The 27,829-nt window shown below is 38.1% G+C and overlaps 2 protein-coding genes across 9 annotated transcripts in view; one reads left to right on the top strand and one right to left on the bottom strand.

Annotated features, from left to right (window-relative positions):
- The first annotated feature begins 70 nt into the window (after window positions 1–70).
- Window positions 71–6,646, top strand: SNRPF (small nuclear ribonucleoprotein polypeptide F). Its single transcript, XM_049093943.1, has 3 exons — window positions 71–205; window positions 2,124–2,249; window positions 5,864–6,646. The coding sequence occupies exons 1-3, from the start codon at window positions 203–205 to the stop codon at window positions 5,930–5,932; spliced, it is 198 nt and encodes a 65-aa protein (XP_048949900.1). The 5' UTR covers window positions 71–202; the 3' UTR covers window positions 5,933–6,646.
- CCDC38 (coiled-coil domain containing 38) overlaps window positions 2,514–27,829 on the bottom strand; it is a 50,531-nt gene continuing 25,215 nt past the window's right edge. For 2 of the 8 annotated variants that reach the window (XM_049093938.1, XM_049093936.1), the window contains 8 exons: window positions 26,881–26,992; window positions 22,046–22,115; window positions 20,507–20,658; window positions 18,887–19,022; window positions 13,506–13,691; window positions 12,320–12,525; window positions 10,078–10,171; window positions 2,514–7,823 (listed from right to left, as the gene is read on the bottom strand). In XM_049093938.1, the coding sequence (XP_048949895.1) occupies window positions 7,710–7,823; window positions 10,078–10,171; window positions 12,320–12,525; window positions 13,506–13,691; window positions 18,887–19,022; window positions 20,507–20,658; window positions 22,046–22,115; window positions 26,881–26,992 (1,070 nt within the window). In that variant the 3' untranslated portion in view covers window positions 2,514–7,709. Of the gene's footprint in view, window positions 7,824–9,762; window positions 9,818–10,077; window positions 10,172–12,319; window positions 12,526–13,505; window positions 13,692–15,663; window positions 15,768–18,886; window positions 19,023–20,506; window positions 20,659–22,045; window positions 22,116–26,880; window positions 26,993–27,829 lie in introns of those variants that run through there. The other 6 variants (XM_049093937.1, XM_025439156.3, XM_049093939.1 and 3 more) reach the window with 6 other exon arrangements.

Genomic DNA, 27,829 nt, shown 5'->3' on the forward strand with positions numbered 1-27,829 from the left:
CCTCCAATCAGGACGCGTCTCTCTGCACCCAATCACAGAAGCCGAGAGGCCTGTAGTTAGAGGGGAAAGGTCACGCTGCTGTTTGGCGGCCATTTCTCTGGAAGCTTCGCGGTTCGCGCCGGGCCGGAGTTTCTCCCGTCACGAGGGACGGACTACAGCTGGGTCGGCGGCGAGCGGCCTGCAGCGTTGGCTTGTGGTCGCAATGGTAAGGAGGCGGAGTAGGACCGGAGCCGCTAGCGAGCAAGGGAGAGCGGGGGACGCGACTCGCCCGGCCTGCTAGTTGGTTCGCGCGTTCCCCATTCATCCGCGTGAGGAGCCGCGCACCGGGTTGCCTGCCCCCTTTTCTCCCTGCTCTGGGGACCCGAGGCGCGCGCTCTTCCTCCGATGCGCTTCCTTCCCCTCTTCGTTCGAATGTGAGCCTGACGTATCCTTGCTGCCTGGGACCACAGGGTCGGGGTAAAGACGAAGCGGTTTTAAGTCTCATCCTACTCCGACGATCGGCTTTCTCTCATTCCATCGTGTTGGGATTCCCAGCCCCGCAGCCCTCCGGAATACAGAGCCCGAGCTTTGGAGCCTTCGTTTGTTCGTTGAGCAAATTCTTTTTTTTTTTTTTTTTTTTTTTTCGCTCACGCTACCTACCGGAGGACTGTTGTGGGCGTCAGAACATAAGGTGAAAAGTACTGACGCGGACCCTGCTCTAGATTTACTCAGTTGGGTAGGAAAGACAGACTTTATCGGAGGATAACATAAACACGTAATCGCAAATAACGTGAAGCGCTAAGAAGAGGGCAAACAGGATGCTGCGAGGATGCGCGATGGTACACGAGAAGAGTACCATCAGTCAGGGTGGCGTCCCTGGTCGGAGGATTTAAGCAGAAACCAGAAACCTAAATGATGCGGAATATGAAAGCCAGCCCCTCAGAGAGCAAGAGGAAGAGTGCACGAAACAGGGGACAGGAACATAGGCCCCAAAGCTGGAAAGAAACCTTGAGCAGTTGGGAGGAATTGACACAAAGCTGCGGGGGCTTGCAGGAGCTGGTTATGAGATAGGGTCGGGAAGACCTCTTAGGTCGTGTTAGGAGGTCTGGATTTTACTTCAAGTGCAGGTGAAAGCCATCGAAGCATTTTAAGCTAAAAATACTTGCCATGTGCATAAGTTGGAGAAAGACAAGAGTGAAAACTGAAGACCCGTTAGGTTATTGCAGTCGCCCCCACGTTCTTGGAGATCACTCTGAATATGGTTATCTGAAAGAGGTTTAGTAATCAAGTTTCTTGGCTCTTTTCTTTCTTTGGGCCAATGGGAGAATGGGAGAGCAGTTGAGGGAAGGAAAAGTCTGAATTCACCGGGGGAATACTACTGGTTTGCTGAATAAACCAACACTGAGTAATTGCCCATGAGTATAGGCGGCTTTGCTAAATCAAGTAAGACCCACCAGATCTAACTCCTGGAATTCCAGTGAAAGATTGTCAAATGCCATCTGCTCCCTCCTTCCCTTTGTAGCCTCATGTTCAGGGCTCTGACATCACCGAATTGTGTGTCCCTGAGATGGCCTTGTTGCTTCACTGTTCCCTCTTTTTACGTAGGTAATCTCCTCTACCTGGAACAGCCTCCTTTTCTCTCTAGAGATATCTTTCACCCTTTAAAATGGAGCCATTACTTATTTCAGGCAAACTTTCCTTTGGACTCTGGATTGATTTGATACCCATATACATAGCATATCTCCTCTTCATACGTCCCAGTGTAAATCTTACTTGTTTTGCCTCCTTCCCACTGTGAGCTTCTTGAGGACAAGGACTACAGTCTGCTCACCACCACCACCACCACCACCCCACCCCCCCCCCCCCCCCCCCGACTACTTTTATTACCTGTGTTTCTTTGTAGCCTGGAACAATGAGTATTGTATAGTAGGTGCTCCTTGTTTAAGTGAATACTTAATGAAATTGACTAACTGGGTATTTATTTTCTCCTATGCTTTTCAACAAATAAAAGTAGTAAAGTGAGCGAGTCAAAAGTTTGCTTTATTTGGATACCATAAAATATTGGTGATTTGGTAGAGGAGAGTAGGTAATGGAAACTGAGCTAATGCAAAGTAATTGAGTCCTGTTTTTTGTTCTTTGCACAGAGTTTGCCTCTCAATCCGAAACCTTTTCTGAATGGATTAACAGGAAAGCCAGTAATGGTGAAACTGAAGTGGGGAATGGAGTACAAAGGCTACCTCGTATCTGTAGATGGCTATATGAACATGCAGGTAAGTTACAAAGAGAAGGATCATTAAATTGTATTTATTTTACTTTACCTTAACTCCTCAAAGGTTGATTGTGATTTATAAGAATGTAGTTAAACAAATTGACAAACATAAAACATTCGGAAATAAAGTCAAGGTCAGGGAGAGTGATAAACTTTGCACAAGACTTACAAAACCAAAATCCAGCCATACAATTGACTTCTAGTGCTTAAAATAAAAAGGACGTCGATATTTGAGTCACAGTGGCATAAGGGAAACACAAATAAGTTTCTTGTTTTCTTTTCTTTTTTTTTTTTTTTTTTTGCAGAAAAAGCAAAACTCTTTCAACATTTAGCTCTGAAATTTTTCAAGCAAATTTCTTAAATCTTTGAATGAATGCAAAAGACACAAAAAGTAATTCAATAAAAGCATTTCTTGAGCATTTCTTGAACTGACTGAATGCCTGTTAAGCTGGCTTCTGTAAATGTTTAGAACAGGATGTTTTGGTTTTTAAAGATTTATTTATTTATTTTAAAGAGCAAGAGTGTAGAAGTAGGGGTGGGATAGAGGAAGAGGGAGAGAGAGAATCTCTAGCGGACTCCTCACTGAGCTTGGAGCCCAACACAGGGCTCCATCTCATGACCCTGAGATAATGACCTGAGCTGAAATCAGGAGTCAGATGCTTAACGTGGCTTAACCGACTGAGCCACCCAGGCACCCCTTGTTTTATTTTTGTAATTGTGGTAAAATCTATCTAACATAAAATTTACCACTTTAACCATTTTCAAGTGTAGAACTCAGTAGCATTAAGTACATTCATATTATTATTATTATTATGCATCCATCACCATTATCCCATTTCCAGAATTCTTATATCATCCCCAGCTGAAACTATACTCATTAAAAAATACTCATACTCATTTCCCCTGTCCTCTGGTAAACATTATTCTTTCTCTGTTCTAGCTCACATGGAATTCTACAGTATTTGTCCTTTTGTGTCTGGCTCCTTTCATTTAGCATAATGTTTTCAAGGTTCATCCATATTGTAGCATGTACCAGAATTTCATTCCTTTTAATGACTGAAATAATATTCCACTGTATATGTATAGCACATTTTAATCCATTGTTCTGTTGGTGGACATCTGAATTGTTTTCCACCTTCCAGCTGTTGTGAATAATGCAATGAACATGGATGTACAAATCTATGTTAGAGGTTCTGCTTTTGCTTCTTTTGATATATATCCAGAAGTGGATGGAATTGCTGGATCATACAGGAATTGTTTTCTTTCATTTTTTTAAGGAACTGTTATACTGTTATCTATAGCAGATGTACCATTTTACATTCCATCAGCAAAGCATAAAGGTTCCGCTTTCTTCACGTCTCCCCACCAACACTTGTTTTTTTCTGTTTCTTTGATAATAGCCATCCTAATAAGTATAAAATATCTCATTATTTTGATTTGCATTTCCCCAGTGATATCTGCAATTAGTGATATCTGCAATTTTTATGTGCTTATTGGCTATATATCTTTTTTGGAGAAATGCCTGTTCATGTCCTTTGCCCAAAGACTGGGATGTTTTCTTCGTTGCTTAATTGTAGTAGTTTCCTGCCAGGTTTTTGACAAAAGAGTTTGAAGTTACATATTCCTGAAGCATAGGTATTTATGTGACTAATGGCAGATGGATTTTTAAAAGTTACTTAGATGGGTGGTCATTCCAACTATGACTCCCGAGTATACTGGTAGTACTAGGAAGAATGCTCACAGGGGTACATGTAGGCAAAAAGCTGAGATTTTCCTTAAGAGGTTACCACTTGAACAAACGATGCTTAGATCCCCAAAGTTCTTATAGAGCATGGTTTTGGCCTGGAAAATTCCTCAAGCAGGAATCATTTACCAAAGCCATAGAAAAATCAGAAGAGTATATCATTCTGCTGAAAATGTTTCAGACTTAAGATAGTGATGGTGATTATACAACTTTATGAATACATTAAAAACCACTGGCTTAGGGCAGTCTGGGTGGCTCAGTGGTTTGGCTCCTGCCTTCAGCCCAGGGTGTGATCCTGGAGACCCGGGATCCAGTCCCACATCAGGCTCCCTGCTTGGAGCCTGCTTCTCCCTCTGCCTGTGTCTCTGCCTCTGCCTCTCTCTCTCTCTCTCAAATAAATAAATAAATAAAGTCTTTAAAATAAAAACTGACTTATATACTATAAAAGTGAATTTTATGCTATGGGAATTACATTTCAATAAAAGAAAGAAATAAAGAATATCCACCACATATTTGGTTTTAGAAGTATCATAGTTCATGGTGAGCCTGCCGGAGTTGTGAAGTGTCTCTGAGTAACCACATTAATGATGTTCTTAAGTTTGTTTATTGAGTGAATATTTTTTAAAAGCCCATTGTGTCCGTGGCTCTGTGAATAAACCAATGAGCAAAACTAAGTCCCTACTTCCAAGGAGTTTATGTTGTGGTAGTGGGAGATGGTAATATAATGTGATACCTGGTAATGATAGATACTATGGAGAAAAAAAGCAGAAACGGGGTATTGACAAGAATGTGCAGTGTTAGGATAGCTAGGGAAAGGTTCTCTGAGGAAGTAAATTTAAGCAAAGAACAGGATTGAGTGAGCAACTGAAGAGAGTATCTGGAAAGAGCATATCTCAGTTTGAGGGAGCAGCAAGTACACAAGCCTTGTGGCAGGAACTTGCTTGGTGTGTTCAAGGCATGGCAAGGCAAAAGCAGAATGACTTAGGGGAAGAAGAATAATAAGGTTGGAATGGTAGTCCTAGAGGCCCTTTTAAATGATTGTGTTTTGTTTTGTTTTTTAAGATTTTATTTATTTATTCATGAGTGACACAGAGAGGGAGAGAGAGAGGCAGAGACACAGGCAGAGGGAGAAGCAGGCTCCATGCAGGGAGCCTGATATGGGACTCGATCCTGGGTCTCCAGGATCATGCCCTGGGCTGAAGGCGGCGCTAAACCGCTGAGCCACCCAGGCTGCCCATGATTGTGTTTTTTAAAATAACAAAGTTTATTACTTGTATGCAGAAGGAAATCTAAACATTTTAATGTAAAAATTAGTTTCCTGAAGTAACTATAAAGGTCACTCTGAATTGTTTAACTTTCTCTTAGGAACTTATTTTGCTGTTTATTTGCACATAATTTTAAAAAATTCTTATTCCATCCTTTGGTTTGGGTGTTGATTAATATAAAAGTATTTGATATTTTAGCCATAGATTTTGTACCCTGAATTTTGTAACTTTATGTAACTGGATTTTTGGAAAACTTTTAAAATTGCAACTTATTCATAAATTGGAAATTGTCTTCCTCTACATATCGTTTTAATGTCTAATAGAAAGAAGTGTTACATAACAGAAATTTTTAAAAATTGTTGAAACAAGCTTTATTATATATTCTACATCCATCGATGTTAACTTTACGGAATGTTTATGTGAAACCCAAAAAGTACTACAATAGTAGAAGGCGGCTAATCTATTAATTACAGATAAATGTGAGTTGTTGGTATAGAAAGGTCTCAGTTAATAAGTTCTCTCACCAGTATTACCTAATATTTTAGATAGTGTTACATTATTTTCTCCCTGTGTTAATACGCTAATATATTTTCTATTTTTTTAAAGCTTGCAAACACAGAAGAATACATAGATGGAGCGTTGTCTGGACATTTGGGTGAAGTTTTAATAAGGTAACAAAACAGCAGTATATGTAAAGAGAACACTGGAAATACCTATTTAAATCGACTAGTGCCTCAATTTCAGAATTTAAAAATTACTGTTAATTTAACATAATATTCTACAATTAGACTTAAAGAGTTTTGAAGTCCTTAAACTTGTCAAAGAAGATGGAATGTTTTGGGAGTTATTCATCTTTCAGATTTTTCTAGTGTTAATACTAAATTCTAGCTCTTAGCTCTAACCTTTTTCAGTGGTTTTAGTTGCAAGAGCTTGGTTTTGAATTTTAGTTGGATCTGGCTGCTGTTAGGGATTTTTTTGTACGTTCATTTTCTTGAACTAGCATCACACCTTCAAATTTGACTCATGCCTTATGGAAGATCATAAAGATACTATTTTATAAAACATTCAGGTAGTAAATAAGTGACATTTGCTTTTTAACAAATCAATAGTAAAACATTTTTTAAAAAAGAATGAAGTGATATATTTTAAATTTAGCATTCAGTATTTTTGTCATCAAAAATATCTAGCAATAGTAATTTAGATTTTAATGTGGTTTTTGGATGGGAACAACAAAATGGATTGTTTTTTTATTTACAGGTGTAATAATGTCCTTTATATCAGGGGTGTTGAAGAAGAGGAAGAAGATGGAGAAATGAGAGAATAGCATCTTTTGTGGGGAATGTTTTTTATATATATTTCTAGACAATAAACTTTTTTTTTTCAACTTGACTCATGAACTATTCATATTCAGATATTTTAAATGCAGAGTTCAAATGTTGAAACAGTAGAAAGATTATTCAAAGGAGTAATACTTTAAGAGCCACTCAACTTCATTCGAGTTGGTTTTCTTTTGTAAGCTCAGTATTCTTTTTCTATAGGGGAAAATTATATGCTTCATAAACATTTATGAAGGTGAATTTCAGCCCTTTTTTGTGATTATATATTAACTGAGACCTTTTAAGAACAGCTGTTTCTTTTAAAGTTATTTTTGAAACAGCTTGACAGGTATAAAGTTAAATATATTCTTAGAACTAATTATATACTGTTTTACTCAGTAGTCAACAAATTACATGTTAATTCTATGTCAGTGTAAGCTAATAACGTACGTGTTATATCGAAAATTGAAATATCACCTGAAAATTAAAATGATTGTGGATATAGAGCACAACAGAAATTGTGAACTGATGTTTAGGCTGAAGGCATATGGTTTGTTCACTTAAGAGAATTAAGTGTTCTGAACAGAACTCCTTAATGTTAATTAAAAACCAGTCTCACAAAAAACAAACAAACAAAAAAAACAGTCTCGCAGTTATATTCTGAGAATATACTAGTGGTTTCGCTTAAGTTTTAAGCTCTTCAAAACCATTTAGATGTTTTAGAGTTATACATCCTTAAAATGTATACTCCACAGTGATAAAAGTATACTATGAACTGTGGACTGATTAAAAACAAATTAGTTCATTTAAAGTCCCATGTTGTCAGAATGCCAGTATTGCAACTCAATGGCCATTCACCACATAGTTACACCAATAAAGTAAACTTTGGATGTGTATCCCCAACTGGGGCAACTGAGATATAAATGTTTAGCTATATGGAATTGTACTTAGTATATGATACTAAAAAGCTTCAACAAAAGAAAACTCCTTCCCAATCCTATAACCGCTAGAATAAGTGCCTGTCTTCCTCAAATTGGTTAGGCCAGCATATGGGGCAGAATATTGCCAATATTGAAAACCAGAATCTACAGAATATGCCTAGAACGTTCTGGTAATGAATGTCTTACTGCTCCTATTCAAGTGAAAAAATATTCTTCCTCTAGTGATTTTGTTCTTGTATCCTTGACTAAAAGTAGTTCATGTTTGTTACCAGATGGAGGTTTTGAGCGATAGACAAGTTGTCTTCCCAGCTGAAATAAAAGAAAAATACTTAATATTTTTAGCATACTATTTTCAATGGAATTGTAAGTAAAATAATAACAACTTGATTTTTCCAAGGAATAACCTGGCTTAAAATAGTAAATAATTACCGTTACAAAGGGATTGATAACCTAATGGGTGTGCGACTTGCTAGGCAAAAATTAACAAATAGAGCACCACAGTTTGCAGGAGACAGAGCAGTTAGGTTTTATGGGAAAGTTGGGAGATTTAGGTAATCATCAAAAAGCCTGTGTTTCAGATATAGTTGGCCTGGAAAAGCACCATGTTTAAGGCCAACATTTCATTTCTCAGTGCCATAGCAAGTTTTTCCTCCATTGGTTAGAAGAGATCACTTTTCTCTGCTGAACACCAGTTGACTGGCATTTAGAAATTCTGTTAGATAAAAACTTGAAAAACCATGTACCTCTTCTTAAACACTAGTAATCCTGTTGGCTCTTAGATGTGTTCCCACCAGGAAAGGCTTAGGGAAATCCCTTAATTCATATCTTTTCATTCTGTGGGGCATATACTCAAGTATATTATACTATTCATTATTTCTCTCTTTTAGTCTTTTCCTTCCTTCTTCATGTATTTACTTTGGTTTTGCTTCTATATCTGAATTTGTTTAGTAAATGAAACAGATGAGTATATTTTTCTGTTGAAAATGAGATTGATGGAACATCTCCACTGTGTTTCAAAAGGGGTCCTATCATGTGAGACTGTACCCTGCATTACAGAATTTGACATTCCTGGCCCATGGGAACTAAGAATAGCAGTCTTCTCCATCATTTTATCAACAAAAATGGTCTTAGGGACTGGAATCCCTGAATTCCTTTCTTAATGTCAGATTTAATGTCAGATTTATTTTTCTCTGTCAACAATCTTTTGGTAATCTTTGTCATTAATACTGCCTGAGAAAATTGCCAGTAATGAAGTGCCCTGACTGGATAAGAACTTCTGTCAGAGGCTTCGTACATTGTCAACTGATCAAATTGGCATTTTTTTTCATCCATCTTCCCATTTTAGTTTTCACTCTCATTTTTAGTCTGCTAATTTAATAAGCATTTATTGAATATCCACTGTGTGCCAGACCTTAGGGACACAAAGTTCGTAAAAACTCACAGTCTAGAAGGAAAGGTGATGGATATATTAAAAATAATCATTTCAGTTTGGTGAGCTTAGTGAATAGTAGTTTGTATACATGGAAGGGTAATACTCCTTTGGAAGAAAGAGGGCAGGTCTTTATAAGAAGAGCTGCCCTAGAGAAGTCAGACTCTTTATAAGTTGAAGTGCTTATTTAAGTCAAATTAAGATAACACTTTTTGACATACATATTAATAGTTAACACATTTCAGAAACTTTTTCAAGTACTTACCTCAAAAGGCTGGTTGTGAAGCACACAATAAGTATTCACTGTAGGTTAGCTATTAATATGGTAAGAATCAATGTCCATAGTAGCTTTGCAGATAACCGTGAAATTGGCTTCCCCAAATCTATTTCAGACCCTAACCTTCCCTTCAGAGGAAGGAGAGTAGTGTATATAGAAACACAATGTCCTCCATACCCAGTGGGAAGTCAAGAACCACATATACTTAGTGACTGCCCAATCCCAGACTTCTTATTGGACAGTTAATCTTGGAATATAAAGAACCTTGACTTCTGGTCCTTGAACCTGCTGCTAAATCTAAGCGACTCTGAGTAAATCAGTTTAATGCCAACTATTAATCTTATTTTTTACAATGTGAGGATTAGAAGACCTTTCCAATCATACACAGTTCTCTGGGTTTGCTGTCTCCATTGCCTGATTGAAAGTAGCAAGGCTCATGTAAGAAGGAGAATGTATATATAAATACATAGAATACTTCCAGAAGGATCCAGATGAAACTTTTAGGAGGTTGTATCAAGGGAGGGGAACTGAGGATAACTTACTTTTCACTAAATACTGTTGTATCTTTTGAACTTTGAGATATATGCTTGTTATTACCTATTCAAAAAAATTAAAGCAAAAATTATCAGTTTCATGAACCTGGAGCTAAAGAAAAAGGAGAGGGGAAAAGTTTCTTTTACTAAAAAGTGGGTCTAATGGAGAACTGTAGACCTAGAAATTTGAATTATCTCCCAAGTAACAAGGAATCAGCGATCAATCAAAGCTGGATATATTACATGATTTTGGTATTTTGCTTTTATGCCACAGAAGTGCTCACATCCTGACATAGTTGGGCCTGTTGATAACAAAACACAAACCTTTTTCTTTGGTTGTGCTACTGCTCTTTCTAGAGCAGCTTTTAGCCTTTCCTCTTGGTGTTTTTGTTTTTCTTTCATTTTCTCTTCACGTAACCTGTCAAAAAAGGAAAACATTCTTTTATTTTTTTTTAATTTTTATTTATTTATGATAGTCAAACACAGATAGAGAGAGAGAGGCAGAGACACAGGCAGAGGGAGAAGCAGGCTCCCATGTACCGGGAGCCCGACGTGGGATTCGATCCCGGGTCTCCAGGATCACGCCCTGGGCCAAAGGCAGGCGCCAAACCGCTGCGCCACCCAGGGATCCCGGAAAACATTCTTTTAACTATAAATCACAGAAAGTAAACAAAGACCTACATTATTTTTTAGTAATAAATGAAATATTATAAGCTCTCAAAGTTAAAATAATACTTCACCTTCACTTCACCCATATTGTGTTTTTTAGCATTCAGGTGAAATCTCAACAACAGGTCCCATTTGTGTTAAAATTGGAGAAAATTGCTAGTCACCATTTTGGAAGGAGTAAAATCTACCCATATCTTGGTCTAAAACAAGCATCTCAGCAAAGCCTTCTTGTCACTCCACTTACATTTTAGCACTTTGCAGTTAATGTGTACAAGGCCTCTCGAATTAACACCCAGCCCCTGCTTTAGCCTTTTACTAAAGTATAAGGTACAGAAAAGTGCATAAACCACAGTGTATATAGTTCAGTGAATTGCCACAAAAGTGTACTTTTCCAGTTAATCTTTTTGAATGGTCTCCTGAAATTAAGACCAAGAACTGCTATTTGTCTTTTTCTCTTTAGGGTTGTTGTGAGGATAAAATTAAATTAGATGACCTATGTCAACTGTCTGGCCAATGCCTGGTGCAGAATAGTCCCTCACGAAGTCATAGCTATTTTATGGACTTACACAGTTATAAGTAACATTTACTGAATATTTTTTATGCAAAATGAGTTGTTAATGTACCTCTACACCATAGGAAAAAACAAAATTCTCTTTTTGATAATGGTAAACAACTAGAAATAGATTCATTTATCACTACTGAAAATAAGTTGTATTTACAATTCAATGAGCATATATTTCCTACCATAGAATAAGATGCAAGTTAATGTAATCTGTCATGGGTCATCTTATGGGAGTAATTTTTTTATAATTAAAAAATTTTTTCCTTTATATTAAATGAAATCCTATCAGGATCACCTTAATGTATTCTGTACTTTGTTTTTAAATGGGGGAAACAATACTCCCCGTACACTGGTAAGTTATAACAAAATATCTAACATTAGTACCTAATATTTGAATACTCACTATGTGCCATGCACAAACCCTATGAGATAAGTACCATTATTACTGCCCATTTTACAGATAACTGAGACATAGGAGAGATTATGTGCTGTACCTAAGGTCACAGAAGTTGTAAATGGGCAGAACCTGCATTGAAGCCAAGCAGGTCAGCCATAGTGTTAGTCTGCCTCTTAACTTTTTTTGTTGTTGTTAGGACACGAACAGTATTGCACCTATAAGCATTGTCTACGTGCCACATTATTCTAGGGATCATATATTTATAATCATTGCCCCAAAGGTAGTTATCTTTATTTAATTCACTATGGAAGTTTGTAAATCAGTACATTCTCCTTGAAAGGCAAGTTAGGTAAGGATGTGGAGATGGGTGTCGAGGTGGGGACAGAGTGCTGTTCCAAGGATGATAATCCTCATGAAGTTGTCTTGAGGAATGAGTGAGTTAATGTGTAGATGCTGTGTGTGTAAGTGTTGCCAGTTATGCACTGAGAAAAACCTTCATTGCATGGCTCTTTCAAACAATTCCTTCATGTATAGTCTCCTTGCAGTGAACAGCTCCTAATTCTATGCCTTGGGACCTCTACTATAACTGCAATTCCCCTTCCACAAGATAGCTCTTCAAAAATAATAAGTTGTGAATATTCATCCTGAAAATCCATTTTTTTCAGACTTAACTCCTTTACCCATCTCAAACTAGATCAGTTGCTCTGGTGAACTCTTTCCTTCACAGTGCTCATTACTTGGTAATGACACATTATCTCATAAGAATATTTGATTAATATGTCTCCCACATGAAATAATAGCTCTAGAAGGGCAGGGCTGGGTTTGGATATACAGCATCTTTCTTGAGATCCTTGCCATGTAATGGCTTGCTCAGTGAAAATATTTTCTCATCTCATTAAGTCATTCACTACACCTCCATCATAAGACATTGACTATACTTTTGCCGTCGTTCTTTCTGTTTTATCCTCTCAATTGCCTCCACATTTTCTTTGGGAATGGATTCAATGAGATCGCTCAATTCCACCAGGCGAGACTCTACTTTTACCAGCTTTTGAACTGGGTTGAGGCTGCCGACATCAGCATCTCCAGTGCAGACTTTGTATACTTGATTAATCTTTTTACTAAGAGAGTCTATCAGTTTTTCCTGAGATTGAAAAGAAAAGGGGAACAGAAAACAAAACATCTCATGACTATTTCTTTGTTCTTTCAATAAATGTAAAATTCTATTTTACTGTATTTTAATGAAAAGGCTCTTATGTGCTACTACATATTTCTTTTTAACGAAAAAACTTTAGGGATGCCTGGGTGGCTCAGTCAGTTAAGCACCTGACTTTGGCTCAGGTCCTGATCTCAGAGTCTGGGATCAAGCCCCAGCCCAAGCACCACAGGATGGGCTCTGTGCTCAGCAGGGAGTCTACTTGTCCTCCTCCTCCCTCTGCCCCACCCCCAGCTCGTCCTCTCTCTCTCTCTCTCTCTCTCTCAAGTAAATAAATAATGAAAAAAAAAATAGAATGGTGAGAAAATGCAGCAGTGATATAATTTTAGATTATTACTATAGTAACACCTTTTTTTTTTCTTTAAAAAATATTTCAGTCTAGGTATAAAAAGGCAATTTTAATATGACAATATCCTTACGCTTGAGTGTTTTGTGTATCTGATTCCCTGAACATTCAGGTAAAAGCAATAAATACATATATTTTAAATCCTTTTTTTTTTTTGCCACTTCAGTGCATCTCTTTGCAACATGGCATGTGAGCTCCGTTTCTTTTTTTTTTTTCACTTAACTACTCTTCATTGTTGAAACTACAGTCACCCTACATGAAAGCTATTTGCATACATACATGCCTTATCTCCCCTTCTAGACTTTAGCACCTGGAGGGCAGGAGTTATGTTTATACTTCTATCTAAAGCAGCACCTTGCACATAACTATGCACTTAATAAATGTTTGCTGAATAAATGGCTGAGTGCATTTTGAGAGGAAAAAAAGTTACAAGCAAACAGATTGCCAGGCTGGCCTACAAAGCCTTTTGAGGAGTTTAATTTTCACTCTTGCAACTGGAAGCTGTTGCCATATTCTGGTCTAAGTAGAGGCTTGGGCCAAACCTTGCTGATGATCCCTGTACCTGGCCACTGCGCCGTCTTAACTGTTGGTAGATATGTTCGAGCTTGTAGGTAATGTGTTTCGGGACCATGTAACTCTCAGGCTCTTTCTCCACCGTGTACCCGGCATTCGCAGTTAAGAGGATCTCAATAAACTGATGGGCAAAGTAAATCGTTCTCCAGGTAGCAGCCTGCCCCCATTCCTGCTTCTGCTCAAGAAGATGAAAATCGGGTGTCACCTGCCAGCCGCCAGCTCCTGCGCCTGCTCTTCGGCTCCCTGCCCGCTCCAACCAACCATGCTCTCCGCCCTCGCCCGCCCTGCCGGCGCCGCTCTCCGCCGCAGCTTCAGCACCTCGGCCCAGAACAATGCTAAAGTAGCTGTGCTTGGGGCTTCCGGAGGAATTGGGCAGCCCCTTGCGCTGCTTCTCAAGAACAGCCCCTTAGTGAGCCGCCTGACCCTCTACGATATTGCTCATACACCCGGAGTGGCCGCAGATCTGAGCAACCGTGAAAGGCTACCTCGGACCTGAGCAGCTGCCGGATTGCCTCAAAGGCTGCGATGTGGTGGTTATTCCAGCTGGAGTCCCAAGAAAACCAGGCATGACACGGGATGACCTGTTCAACATCAATGCCTCAATTGTGGCCACCCTGACTGCTGCCTGCGCCCAGCATTGCCCCGAGGCCATGATCTGCATCATTTCAAATCCGGTCAACTCCACCATCCCAATTGCAACGGAGGTTTTCAAGAAACACGGAGCTTACGACCCCAATAAAATCTTCGGGGTGACGACCCTGGACATTGTCAGGGCCAACACTTTCATTGCAGAACTAAAGGGTTTGGATCCCGCACGAGTCAATGTTCCTGTCATTGGCGGTCATGCCGGGAAGACCATCATCCCCCTGATCTCTCAGTGCACTCCCAAGGTGGACCTTCCCCAGGACCAGCTGACAGCCATCACTGGGCGGATTCAGGAGGCCGGCACGGAGGTGGTGAAGGCCAAAGCTGGAGCAGGCTCTGCCACCCTGTCCATGGCATACGCTGGAGCTCGGTTTGTCTTCTCCCTTGTGGATGCAATGAATGGGAAGGAAGGAGTTGTCGAATGTTCCTTTGTTAAATCCCAGGAAGCAGACTGTGCCTATTTATCCACACCATTACTGCTGGGGAAAAAGGGCATCGAGAAGAATCTAGGCATTGGCAAGATCTCCCCTTTTGAAGAGAAGATGATAGCAGAAGCCATCCCCGAGCTGAAGGCCTCCATCAAAAAGGAAGAGGAGTTTGTGAAGAACATGAAATGAAAGGGCAGCCAGCTAGCAGTCCGTTTCCCTAACTTATGAAGGCATCATGTCCCTGCAAAGCCATCTCCTGCCCTCATGTTTCCGTTGCGTTAACCACCAGAGTCATGTTAACGTCACCACCCCTTCCAATCGCAAGTCCGTCAATGTGTGCATCAATAAAAGCAGGCTTCCATTTTCAAAAAAAAAAAAAAAAAAAGATGAAAATCATCGTGAAGCCAAGGACAAGTTAAACTCAAGACAGATAGGGCTTCAGGAGCCATGGGAAAACCCTCTTGCAATCACAGATTCCTTACAGAGCCACCAGCACTTAATTACAAGTCCAGGTCTCTTACCAATAGTTTGCTTCAGATAGCTTGTGTCTCTCACCTCCTGGTTTAACCACTTTTCTGATGGTCCTGTTTACCTCTAAGCACCCTTTCTTCCCTGACACTTACTGTATTTTCCTGTTTATATTAAAAACATGCTGTTTTTCACACCTCCACCTGATACAACTGTATGCTCACTGGAATTGAAACCCAAAACTTAAAAAAAATGCACCTTTTAGAAAACTTGGAAAAGCACAAACTAATATTAAAGGAAAAAGTAAAAGAAAAATGCAGAAAGGCCTATTTGCTGTAAAGCTCTTTTTTGTTCTCCCTTTCTAAATAACATTGTTTCCTACTTATATTAGTGCATTCATTTTAGAGAACTTTAGGAATACAGGGATATATAAGGGAAAATAAAAGCAGCCCACTCATCAAGAAGTGTATATTGGGTATGTGAAAACAATTTTGTTGCAGTGGGAGTCCTAATTTTAAAAATATGAACAGTGGTTCTGAGAAAAAAGCAACTTTAATATGAGAATGGTTAGAGTTGATGAAAATTTCCGATGGTGAGCTCTTGAACCATAAGACTGTTAGAGGTGGATGGATAGTGGCCTTTCAGGATGTCTTCTTTTTTCTAGAATGCCTTTTTCTTTTTTTTTTTTTTTTCTTTTTTTTAAGTTCTCCCTGTGAAACAGAAAAGGAAAAGACAAGGAGAGATGTTTTCTTAAGATAACAAGGTAAGGACAGCATAAGAAATAGGCTTAGGAAATGAGGTTAAGGAATATATACTCATATATGAGAAAGATGAGGGCCTGGCCCAGCAGAGCAAAAACGCAAAGGAAAAAGGAAGCTCAAGGTACAGGCCTTCTGATGACCTAGAAGTGAGGTGTCCAATCCCCGGAGCTGCCACCAGATGGCAGACCCAGTCCAGAGTCCCTCAGAGGAGGAGCTGCCTGGGAGGCTGCAAGAGTTGGGAGGAGTTCCTGCTGCTCCCCAGAGGTAGAGTGGGCCAGAGTTGTGGAAGACCAAAACTGGGATAAAGGCTTTGGATGCCTTCCAACAGTGAATAGGACGTGACCTGACCAGGGTGATGTGTAGGAGTAATAATTCTATCAAAATTGGATAAGAGAGTGGGAGATGTATAGATGCCATTTAAAGTTTTTCTTTCTTAAGGATTCTCTAATTCTAATCCATGTCACATTCTGCTGTGTGCTGACTGCAAATAACTCCCAATTGAACTAGATCAGCTCCCTGTTTGAAAGAATAAAAGAGATGAATACATCCTTCAGATTGTTCAGTAGCTTACATTCCATTTCATGTTCAATGAAAATGAACAGATAACAGCTACACAAAACAATGTGAATGAATCTCAAACATAATTTTGAGAAAAAGAAGCCAGATAAGCTAGACATACTACATGATTCCACTTATATAAAGTTCAAAACATGAAAGCTAGTTGATAAGTCAGGATTGCAGTCGCTTCAAAAAAAAAAAAAAAAAAAAAGGATTGCAGTCGCCTTTGACAGATGGTAGAGACTGGAAAGAGAGCCTGAGGGAAGCTTCTGCAGGGAGTTATAATGGTCTGTTCCCTAAACATGGGTGTGTTCACTTTGAGTAAAGTTCTTAAGAGATATTTATAGAATTTGTGCATTTTCCAATATTATACTTGAATTTAAAATTTTATTTTAAAAAGTAAAATACTGAATCAAAAATGCATTTAGGGAGTAGTAAGTAGTGTAGAAGTTTAGCAAGAATAAAACTTTGATTTTATAGTTATAAATCCAGAGTAACTATGATCATTTATGAGTATCAAAGTTAGATTATAAGCTGTTTACTAATGAAGGATTATGTTTTGTCCATTTGGGGACCTGAAAGAATAGGAGTGATTCCTTTTTTTTTTTTTTTTTTTTAAGATTTTATTTATTTATTCATGAGAGAGAGAGAGGCAGAGACACAGGCAGAGGGAGAAGCAGGCTCCATGCAGGGAGCCCGACGTGGGACTTGATCCAGGGTCTCCAGGATCACGCCCCGGGCTGAAGGCGGTGCTGAACCGCTGAGCCACCCAGGGATCCCCTAGGAGTGATTCTAAAAATACTTTTCCCCTATCATTTCCCTGCTCTGTTCCCTCTTTCCCTTGGGAGCATTTCCCATCTCTAGGAGACACTATGAATTATTAGGCCTATTTTCCCAGAGCGTGTAATTCTTGAATACCAAAATTATACCTGTGACCAAAATTTATCTTTTAAAAAGTAATTTTCAGATCAATTCTACTACCTATTCTGCTTAGGGATCCGGTTGCCTCAGAATTTAAGAGTATTGAAAACGTTAACTGTTTGTAGAGCTGTCTGAAACTTGGATGAAGGGGTTTGGTTGGGGAGGGTGAAATACCGCTGATACTTATCTGACATTTTTTATGCCGATCAGCTTCAGAATTATTGAAAACAATTGAAGAGTGGAAGCAACCCAAATGTTCATCCACAGATGAATGGATAAACAGAATGTGGAATACAAATACAATAGAATATTCTTCAGCCATAAAAGAAATTCAGTTCTGACACATGCTATAACATGGATGAAACTTGAAAACATTATGCTAAATGCAAAAGGACAACTATTGTATGATTCCGTTAATGTGAGGTGCCTAAAAATAGGCAAATTTATAGACAAGAAGCAGAATAAGTTACCAGAGGCCAGGAAGATGAAGGAAGAGAGAATTCTTGTTTAATGAGCACAGAGTTTCTATTTGATGAAAAATTCTATGAATAGATGGTGGTGATGGTTACCCAATACTGCAAATATACTTAATCACACTGAATTGTACACTTAAAATGGTAAATTTTGTCAAGTATGTTTTACCACACATACGGCTTTAAAAAAGCCAACATTGAAGAACTGAAAGGTGGCTGTCATCCCACGTCTTGCTCTAGCTGTGCGTGATCCCATTCCCTCCTAACTCCAGGTACAAAACCACCCTAGGAAATGTGTGTAAACGAGCCATGAATAGCTTGCTTTTGTAACTCTGCTCATCCTATGTTTAGGGAGGACAATCTTCTGATTGAGTTCCCCCAAATCTACCTCTGAAAATCCATTTCATAACCATAAATGGCCTCACATATGAAATTTGAATTTTTATTTCATTTGAGGTTTTTTTATAAGGAAATCCATGCTGGCTGGAGTTTGTTGTGGGTCTAGAACGAATCATTCATTCAACAAACATTTATTGAGCACCTACTTTATAGGGACACTTAACATACCTAACTAGGAAGGGTCATACAATCCCTGCCCTGGAGGGGTTTGTACCTTGCTGGGAGAGATGTTCAGGTAAATGCATAGTACATTAACGTTTGTCACAGGGGCTCCCATAATGGATCTATCTGTGCAAGAGAGGCCAGAATCTACTAGAGGCTCAGTTCTAGGCAGATATTCCATTCAGTTTTGATTCAGTGCTTCCCGTTAATTATTTGCCTTCAAATTACTACTAAAATGATCATAGGCAATGAACTATATCATGTATATACACTCTGACAAAAGAAATATATTTATAAGGGGAAAAATCTCAGCATCATACTTTGTAATAATTAGAGCAACATTTTAAAAAGAACCTCATTGCCAATTTGAATGCTTTCTGTATGTAAATTGACTTACATACTGACAGGATAATTCCAACCTGGTTTTCTGCCTCTGTCATCAACCCAGGATTTGTGGTATGCCTTAACTCCCCATTCCAATGCTTAGTGGACAGGCAATGCACATTATTATTAACAGAAGCCAAAATAAAATTACCATAGGCAAAGAAGGATTACCTGAGCATCTGATTTAAATTCTCCAAAACTAAATAGCTTGGACCTTAATTCCAATTCTGCTGCTTTTTCCTCTTCTCTCACACAGCTAGCCTTAAGCATTTCCTTGTGCTCCAGAAGAAACTCTATATTGCTATTTCTATTGCAAAAGAAGAAAGAGACCCTTGTCTGCAATTTGTGGTTTAGAAATAAGCCATCAGTCAGTAGTTTTAACACTTTCCATATCATGTGTCAACATTCTATGTCTAGCAAGCCAAATACGAGTATATTTTAAGAAATTGTCAAAGTACATGCAACTTTTCAGGTAAAATGAGAAGAGTAAATGTCTGTACATGTACTGCTTTTAACTTCCTCCAGGAAGCATTTTCTTCCTGTGATTCCCTTGAAACTCCTAAATAGCAGCAGAATTGATGTGTCAGGAAGCCAAGTTGTGGTGTGATCTGGAAATAGATTCTGTCCTAACATAGATACCCTTTTCCTGCCCAGCCATACCCACCTCGTTCCTAAGACTCATACTGTCAGGGTGGGGCACCATACGCTCTAAGGATTGAGAGACAGAAGACAAGGATGAAAAGGATACATTAGTAGTAACAGGTAGCTGTGAGATCATGATTTGTAGGGTCTTCACTTTTCAGAAAGTTAATTTGTTCCAAAGTCCAGTATAGTTTGACCTACTGTTTGAAAAGATTGCAATCTTCAGGCCCAGAAAACTCTTCCGAAAAAAGCTTTACACATTTTTATAATGGAAGATAAACAGATTTATTCTCTGCAGTTTGAAGCTATTTTCCAGTAGCTTCCAATATTACTTCCAATTATATAAAATTTTACAGAAGGAATTTTCATCAAATTCAGCCTCCTTCCTGTGACAGAAATCCCTTTTATGGGATCCCTGGGTGGCGCAGCGGTTTGGCGCCTGCCTTTGGCCCAGGGCGCGATCCTGGAGACCCGGGATCGAATCCCACGTCGGGCTCCCAGTGCATGGAGCCTGCTTCTCCCTCTGCCTGTGTCTCTGCCTCTCTCTCTCTCTCTGTGACTATCATAAATAAATAAATACCTTAAAAAATTAAAAAAAAAATCCCTTTTATGAGAGCCCTGATATATCTACATATGTACATTATGAAATGATATAATATTTAAGTCACGTAAGCTTTGCTGAGAGTTACTGCCAAGAAAAATGATTTAGCCTAATCATCCAGAACCTGATTTAATTAGCTAGATGGTAGAGTGAAAAGTACACCAAACAAAACTTAGTAAGTTGTGGAATCACTATGTTGTATACCTGCAACTAATGTAACGTGTGTCAACTCTACTTCAGTTGAAAAAAATCAAGGCAGTACATTTTAATTCTTTATAATCTTTCAAACTGCTTTTTATTATTGCTAGCTAGGAAAATGTTTTGACAAGTGAAAGGAAGTAGAGACTAAAAGTAAAGCCAGTCTACTCTGTGTAAATCAAACTTCTACATTTTAAACTCTACAATATAAATGATTATTAATAAAAATCCCACCCTAAATCCAGAGAGACCATGAGGAAGGGTCACTATAGGAATCAGCTGGATTCTGTCGCTGGTTAGAGACTGCTTAATAGAATAAATCTATTGTTTTGTTATCTTTAATAACTTACATTTTATCCTGTATAAGTTTTTCTCTTTTATTTACATCTTCAAGATTTTCATCTACATCTTGGGAATATTGTACCAAAGTTAGATTCTGCTCTTCCAGCTCTGTGAGGACTTGAAGTAACTCTTCTGGTTCTTTGAAATAAAGCTCTGGCTCCTAATCAATCAGTAATGAATATAATTCATTTAAAAATATGCTATTTATGCACCTATGACTTATCTAGAGAAATACAGTGGAGAAAATGAATACCATTCTGATTATGATGGAGGCATGGGCAGAGAATGGCAGAGGAGCCTATTTCTGTGTGAGAACTGGCCTTCAGCAAGAAGACATTTAGGGTGTCGGGGGAGATGAAAGGTATTATAGAAAAGAAAAAGGAAGGTGAGGAAAACAGAAGAGATGGAGCAGAAGAGAAGCCCAAGGCAGGAAAAAGGGAAAGCAGGTACTGGGGAAAGGCAGTAGAGGGAAGAGAAGAAAAAAAGGAGGCTAAGCGAAGGTCATTTCCTCCCCCATTTTATTTTATATTTTCCAAAAAATAAATATATGTATTACTTTAAGTAAATTTAATTTTTAAAAAGATGACTTGAGTATTTGCACACCATGCTCATCATATTTACTCTAGTCAAGAGGTGGAAGCAACCTAAAGGTCCACTGAGGGATGAATGGATAAAGAAAATGTGGTATATTCATAGAACAGGATATTATTCAGCCTTAAAAAAGAAGGAAATCAAAAAAAAAAAAAAAAAGAAGGAAATCCCTGCACACACTACCACATGAGTGAACCTGGAGGACACTAGGCTCTGTGAAATAAGCCAAGTTACAGAGAGAAAAAAATGTATAATTCCACTTTTATGAGGTATCTAAAATAATCAAACTCTTAGAAAGGAACTGTGGTTGCCAGGGCTGGCTGCAGGGGAAGGAGAAAAGGGGAGTTCAGTGGGTACAGGTTTCCATTTTGCAAGATGATAAAGTTCTAGAGATCTGTTTACGACAATGTGCATTTAGTTAACATTATACTGTACACTTAAATTTGAAAGTGGTGAGGATGATAAATTCTGTTATGTTTTTTACCACAATTTTAAAAAGATCACTTGTATAAGATGTGTTATATATAATAATGGATGGTGTTTTTAAATGTTTTTTGTTCCTTGTGAGTTTCTGTGGTTGTATTCAGGATGGGGTTAGCTCAAAGTCAGTCTTGTAAAATAAAGGGCTGTTTTGTTGAAGACTGGTTTATCTTACAGTACAGCTACACAGTATATCTTGAGCTCCAGTAAAATGAGAAGCAATCAGAAAGTGACTATTTTTACAAAATGATTGTAGATAACATATTTATCTCCTAAACCTCCTTATAAATATTTTTTCATAAAATGATGTCAAAGATGAACTATAGATGCAACTGGGAAACAGCATCAAAATTATAATTTCTTCTGGAAAGTTGTGGATTATTTAGAATAGGAAATTTTAATTTTAAAAGAAAAAAAAATGAGCACTTTTACTTTTCACCAAACAATATTTAAATCAAAAAAGATAATCTGGTTACCAGATCATAGTCCATATCCTCGTCTAAAAATAATTCCAAACTGTCTTCTGAACTGATACTGTCAGTGTGGCTGTAAAAGAAAGAAAATGTCTGATTTCTGAACCATTTTCAGTCAACAGATTTCCTTCATTTCTAAACTGCCTTTGGAACCTAACTAGAACAGTTCTTTTCAATAGCCTTTTTAGCCTTTTAGGGAACTGCCATTTGCAGGAGTCAATGGATTCCACACATATGCAAAAAAAAAAAAAAAAATCAGATTCCATCTGGACAAGGGTGACATTTGCAAACAAGTGAGACCACAAGGAAGGGTCAAGCATATGGTACCAATTATTTGAAGTGCATTTATAAAAAATCTTTTTAAAGAAACACATGACAGCCTACATTGCTGCATCTGTTTTGCCCCTGTTAATGCAGTCAAATAAACTAAACATGTTACTCTAGTGCTCAAAACAAAGCCTGTTCCAGAGTAATACAATATTTGTCTTCTGAAGAGCAGATTTTACTTCTTAAAATATCCTCTGTTCAGGCTGAGGAAATGTTGGTTGGAGGGATGCGGAATGAGGTACATTCTTAAAGAATAATTATGTGGTTTGCATAGTGACTGGAAAAATCAGTTTAAAAAGATAAATTGAAAATGATTGGAAAATTAAAGAAGCGGGGACTAGGGAGAGTTAGGTGGCTTTTGGTGTGATAAGTAATTAACACATTCAAGTAGAGGGTCATGATGAAGGGAAAAGTGAGTAAATGGATTGGGGATGGGAGGAGAATCTAGAGATAGATGAAAGAATGAAATCATAGGAACCAAAAGTAGAAAGAGCTACTGGAACCCAAAGAGAAGAGACAAAGATAACTCCAACATTTGTAATCTGTGAGCCTGGAATAATGGAAGTAATCCTAACAAGATGGAAAACAGTTGAAGGATGAGATAAGAAAAAAATTAATATTTGCTTTATTCATGTTGAGTTTAAGGGGACAAGATACCTGTATGGAGCTGCCCTTTAAATCTATGGAAATAAGGTGTGGGAACATGGAGAAAGAGCCATAGAAGTAAATGAGTATTTAGGAAGCATTCCCTGAGAAAGCATTTCTTCTCTTGATCCAGTGGTATCAATTTCTAATCAATTTTCTCCCACCTCTCTGAAATTCTTGTTACCTTTTTGGTTTTCTTTTCAACATAAATGTTTGTGGTTCCCCAGCCTTCTTCCCCTCCACTGTACCCACTCTTTTGGGGTTATTTCATCCTCTTTCATGGATTCTATCACTGTTAATATACTAATGGCTCCCACACATCTATCTTTCTCTTGAGTTCTAGACTTCATTGTCCAACCTCCAACTGGACATCAGTGTCTACTTGGCTATCCTACAAGGGGCTAAAACTAAAACAATCTAAAATGACACTCCTTATCTTCCTCTTCAAGCCTGCTCCCCTTTGCTGTGTTCCCAATATTATTGAATGCCAACACTCTACACCCAGTTGCCACACAAATTTGGGAGTTAACTTTGATGATATGTAGGAGTTATTTTTGACCACTCTTTTCCTCACATTTCCCCCAATCTTTATGCGAGTCTTTCAAAGCCTGTCAATGCCACTTCCCTGAGATGCCTCTCCTTCTTCATTCCCATTGTCACTCTGTGGTTGGGGCAGTTCATTATCTCTTCCCTGAACTGTGACAACAGGCTCCTCCTAACTGGCCCCTCTTACCTCTAGATTTGTCTCCCTCCATTTCATTCTTTAAATTACTCCCACATCCAATTTTCTAAAATGAAAATCTGAGTGAGTCTCTGTTATACTCTTGATTAAAACCCTATTGGCTCCCCAGGACCCTTGGGACAAACCACAGTCTCCTTAGGACAGCACCACTGCTTTCCTGCTCATGATACAATAACTATTCACCCCTTGAGCCTCTCACTTACACCCTGTGGCCCAGCCATTTTGAACAGAGCCAAGCTCTGCCATCTTTATGACAGAAGGCCCCTACTCTCCCAGAGCTTGTCCTCCTTTATTACTCGTCTTCTCACCAGACTCAGCTTGGACGCCACCTGTTCTGGAGTGTTCACTGATCCTGCTCTTTGTCTCCTACTCCCTCACCTGTCATTTGGGTTAAGGGTCCCTCCTTTGCATGCCTGTGGCACTCTGCCTATCCTTCCAATGGCATTTTATTATATTGTAACTGACTAATCCCTTGTCTGTTTTCTCACTAGATGGTAAGCTCCTTGAGGGCAGAGACTGTCTTTTATTTACTGTTGAATCCACAGGGCACTCAATAAATATTTGTTGAATGAATGAAAGAGACTATGAGAGTGGTGAACTTTCTGAGGAGTGGAGATGGTATTTGCATGTTACTATGTGTATTGGTAGATTCAGAAAAGGCATTTGGCAAAATTCAATGCTCATTTATTATAAAAAGAGAATTGGAATAGAGAGGATTTCCTCAACTTGATAGGGTATCTATATCTATAAATATCCTACAGCTAACATTTTACTTAATGGTGAAAACCTAAATCCTCTTAAGACTATGGACAAGGCAATGATGTATGTTCCTACTACTCTTATTTAACATAGAATGTTCTACCCACTGCCGCAAGGCAAGGATAGGAAATAAGAGGGGTACATATCATAAAGGAAGAAATAAAATTGTCTCTATTTGCAGATGACATGATGGTCTACATGGAAAATCCAGAGGGATCTAAAAAACCCCAAAGAATCAAACTCCAAATTCCTGGAATTAGTAAGTGAGCTCAGCAAGATCACAGTACATAAGATAAAAGTACAACAATCAGTTGTATTTCTATATACTAGCAATGAACCCAAGGACATTAAAATTAAAAATACAATGCCAGAAAAAAAAATAGGAAAGAAACTTTTAGGTGTAAATCTAACAACACCTGTACAGGGACATGCATGCTGAAAACTACGCACAGCTGATAAACAAAATCAAAGAAGATCCAAATGGGAATGGAAAGACATGGATTGGGAGAGTTAATATAGTAAAGATGACAATTCTCCCCAAATTCGTGTACAGGTTGGAATTAGTTTCCTAGGGCGGCTGTATCAAAGTACCACAAACAGCTTTGTGGCTTAAAACAATAGGAATATTTTCTCACAGTTCTGGAAGCTAGAAGTCCAAAATTAAGCTGTCAGCAGGGCCATGATCCCTTCTAAGTCTCCAGGAAAGAATCTCTTTCATGCCTTTCTGTTAGCTTCTTGTGTTGCCAGCAATCATCAGTGTTGCTTGGCTTATAGGTGCCTCTCTCCAATCTCTGCCTCTTGTCACATGGCATACTCCCTGCACCTCTGTCTCTTCTCTTAAGGACACTAGTCATAGTGGATTAAGAGCTCACTTTCATGACTTAAATTTGATTATACCTACAAAGATCCTATTTCTACATAAGGTAACATTCATAGATATGTACCGTAATTAGAACTTTAATATCTATTTTTGGGAGATATAATCCAATCCTTAACAAAGTTTAACATAATTTCAATAAAAGTTTCAGCAAGATTTTTTTTTGTAGATATAGACAAGATAACTCTAAAATTTGTATGGAAAGCCGAAAGAACTAGAATAATTAACAAAATTTCTAAAAAGAGGAATGAAGAAGAATCAGTCTGATTTCAAGATTAACAGCTATAATGATAAAGACCATGTTGTATGGGTGGTAGATAGCTACACAGATCAATGGAACAGAGTAGAGAATCTGGAAATACACCTGAACAAAAATGCCTAACTGATTTCTGACACAGATACAAAAACAACAAACAATTCAGTGGAGAAGCCATTTCAACAAATGGTGCTGAAGCAATTGACATTCAGAGGCCAAAAAAAAAGAAAGAAAGAACCTCAATCTAAACCTCACAGCTTATTAAAAAATAATTAACCTAAAATGAATCACAGACTTAAATGTAAAACTATAAAAGCTTTTAGGAGAAAACAGGAAAAATAATCTTTGAGATCTAGCACTAAGCAAAAAGTTCTAAGCCTGATATGAAAAGTATGATCCATATTAGAAAAAATTGATAAATTAGACTTCATCAATATAAAAAACTTTTGTTCTACAAAAGACCCTGGTAAGAACATGAAAGGATGATCTACAGACTGAGAGGAAATATTTGCAAGCCACATATCTGCAAAGGGCTAATATAGAAATATATAAAGAATTCTCAAATTTCAACAGTAAGAAACAAAAACAATCCATTTAGAAAGCAGGCATTTCGCCAAAGGAGACATAAAGATGTAAACAAGTACATGAAAAGATGTTCAACACCATTAGTTACTAGGGAAATGCAAATAAAACACAAAAGACAGGAATATTATGCAGCCACAAAAAAGGATGAGATGCCATTTGCAACAGCATGGATGGATCTGGAGGGTATTATGGTAAGTCAAATAAGTCAGACTGTGAAAGACAGATCCCATGTGATTTCATGCGCATGTGGAATCTAATAAAGCAAATGAATAAAAAAAAAAGAATCAGACCTATAAATACAGAGAACAAAGTAATGATTGCTAGATAGGGGATGGGGGATGGGCACAACGTGAAGGGGAATGGAAGATACATGCTTCCAGTTATGGAATGAATGAGTCACAAGAATAAAAGGCACAGCAGAAAGAACATAGTCAATGATATCATAATACTATTGTATGATGACAGCTGGGAGCTACACCCCTGATGAGCATATCATTGTATCACCATGTCATACACCTGAAACTAATGTAACATTATATGTTCACTATCCTCAAATAAAAAAATAAAAAAGTATCCAGGAGTAAACTTTTTTTTAAAAAAAGCACAATAAGGGGGATCCCTGGGTGGCTCAGCGATTTGGTGCCTGCCTTTGGCCCAGGGCGCGATCCTGGAGTCCTGGGATCGAGTCCCGCGTCGGGCTCCCAGCATGGAGACTGCTTCTCCCTCCTCCTGAATCTCTGCCTCTCTTTCTCTCTATGTCTATCATAAATAAATAAATAAATAAATAAATAAATAAATAAATATTTAAAAATAAATAAATAATAAAATAAAAAAGCACAATAAGATATATATATAAATATATATATTTATATATATATATATCAGAATGTCTAAAATTAAAAAAAAATGAAAACAGTAACTGCTGATGAGAACGTAGAGAAACCGGATCCCTTGTTCATTGTTGGTGGGAATGCAAAATGGTGTAGCCACTCTGGGAAACAAATTGGCAGTTTCTTTAAAAACTAAGCATGTACCTACCACCCAATTCAGCAATTGTACTCTAGGCATTTATTCCAGAGAAATGGAAAGGGTGTGCACACAAAAAGTTGCACAAATATATAGCAATTTTATTCTTTATAGCCCCAAATTGGAAACAATCTGGATATCATTCAGTGAGTGAATAGTTAATCTGCAGTGTGTCCATATCATGTATAGTTGACTTGATAACAGTATGGGGATTGAGGGCCCTAACCCCCTACACAGTCAAAAATCTGCATGTAACTTTTGACTCCCCCAAAACTTAACCACCAATATCCTACTATTCACCTGAATCCTTACACATATTTTGTATGTTTTATATATTATATACTATATTCATACAATAAAGTAGACTAGATAAAATGTCAAGAAAATCATTTACAGTACTGTACTATATAAAAAAAATCCCACATATAAGGGACAGTGCACAGTTCACACCCATGTTGTTCAAGGGTTAAGTGTAATACTACTCAGCAATAATAAGGAGCCAGCTATTGTTAGACCCAACAGCTTGGGTGAACCTTCAGAGAATTATGTTCCATGAAACATCCCATCCCA

Source organism: Canis lupus, chromosome 15 (genome assembly GCF_003254725.2).
Source record: "Canis lupus dingo isolate Sandy chromosome 15, ASM325472v2, whole genome shotgun sequence".
Classification (NCBI taxonomy): domain Eukaryota; kingdom Metazoa; phylum Chordata; class Mammalia; order Carnivora; family Canidae; genus Canis; species Canis lupus.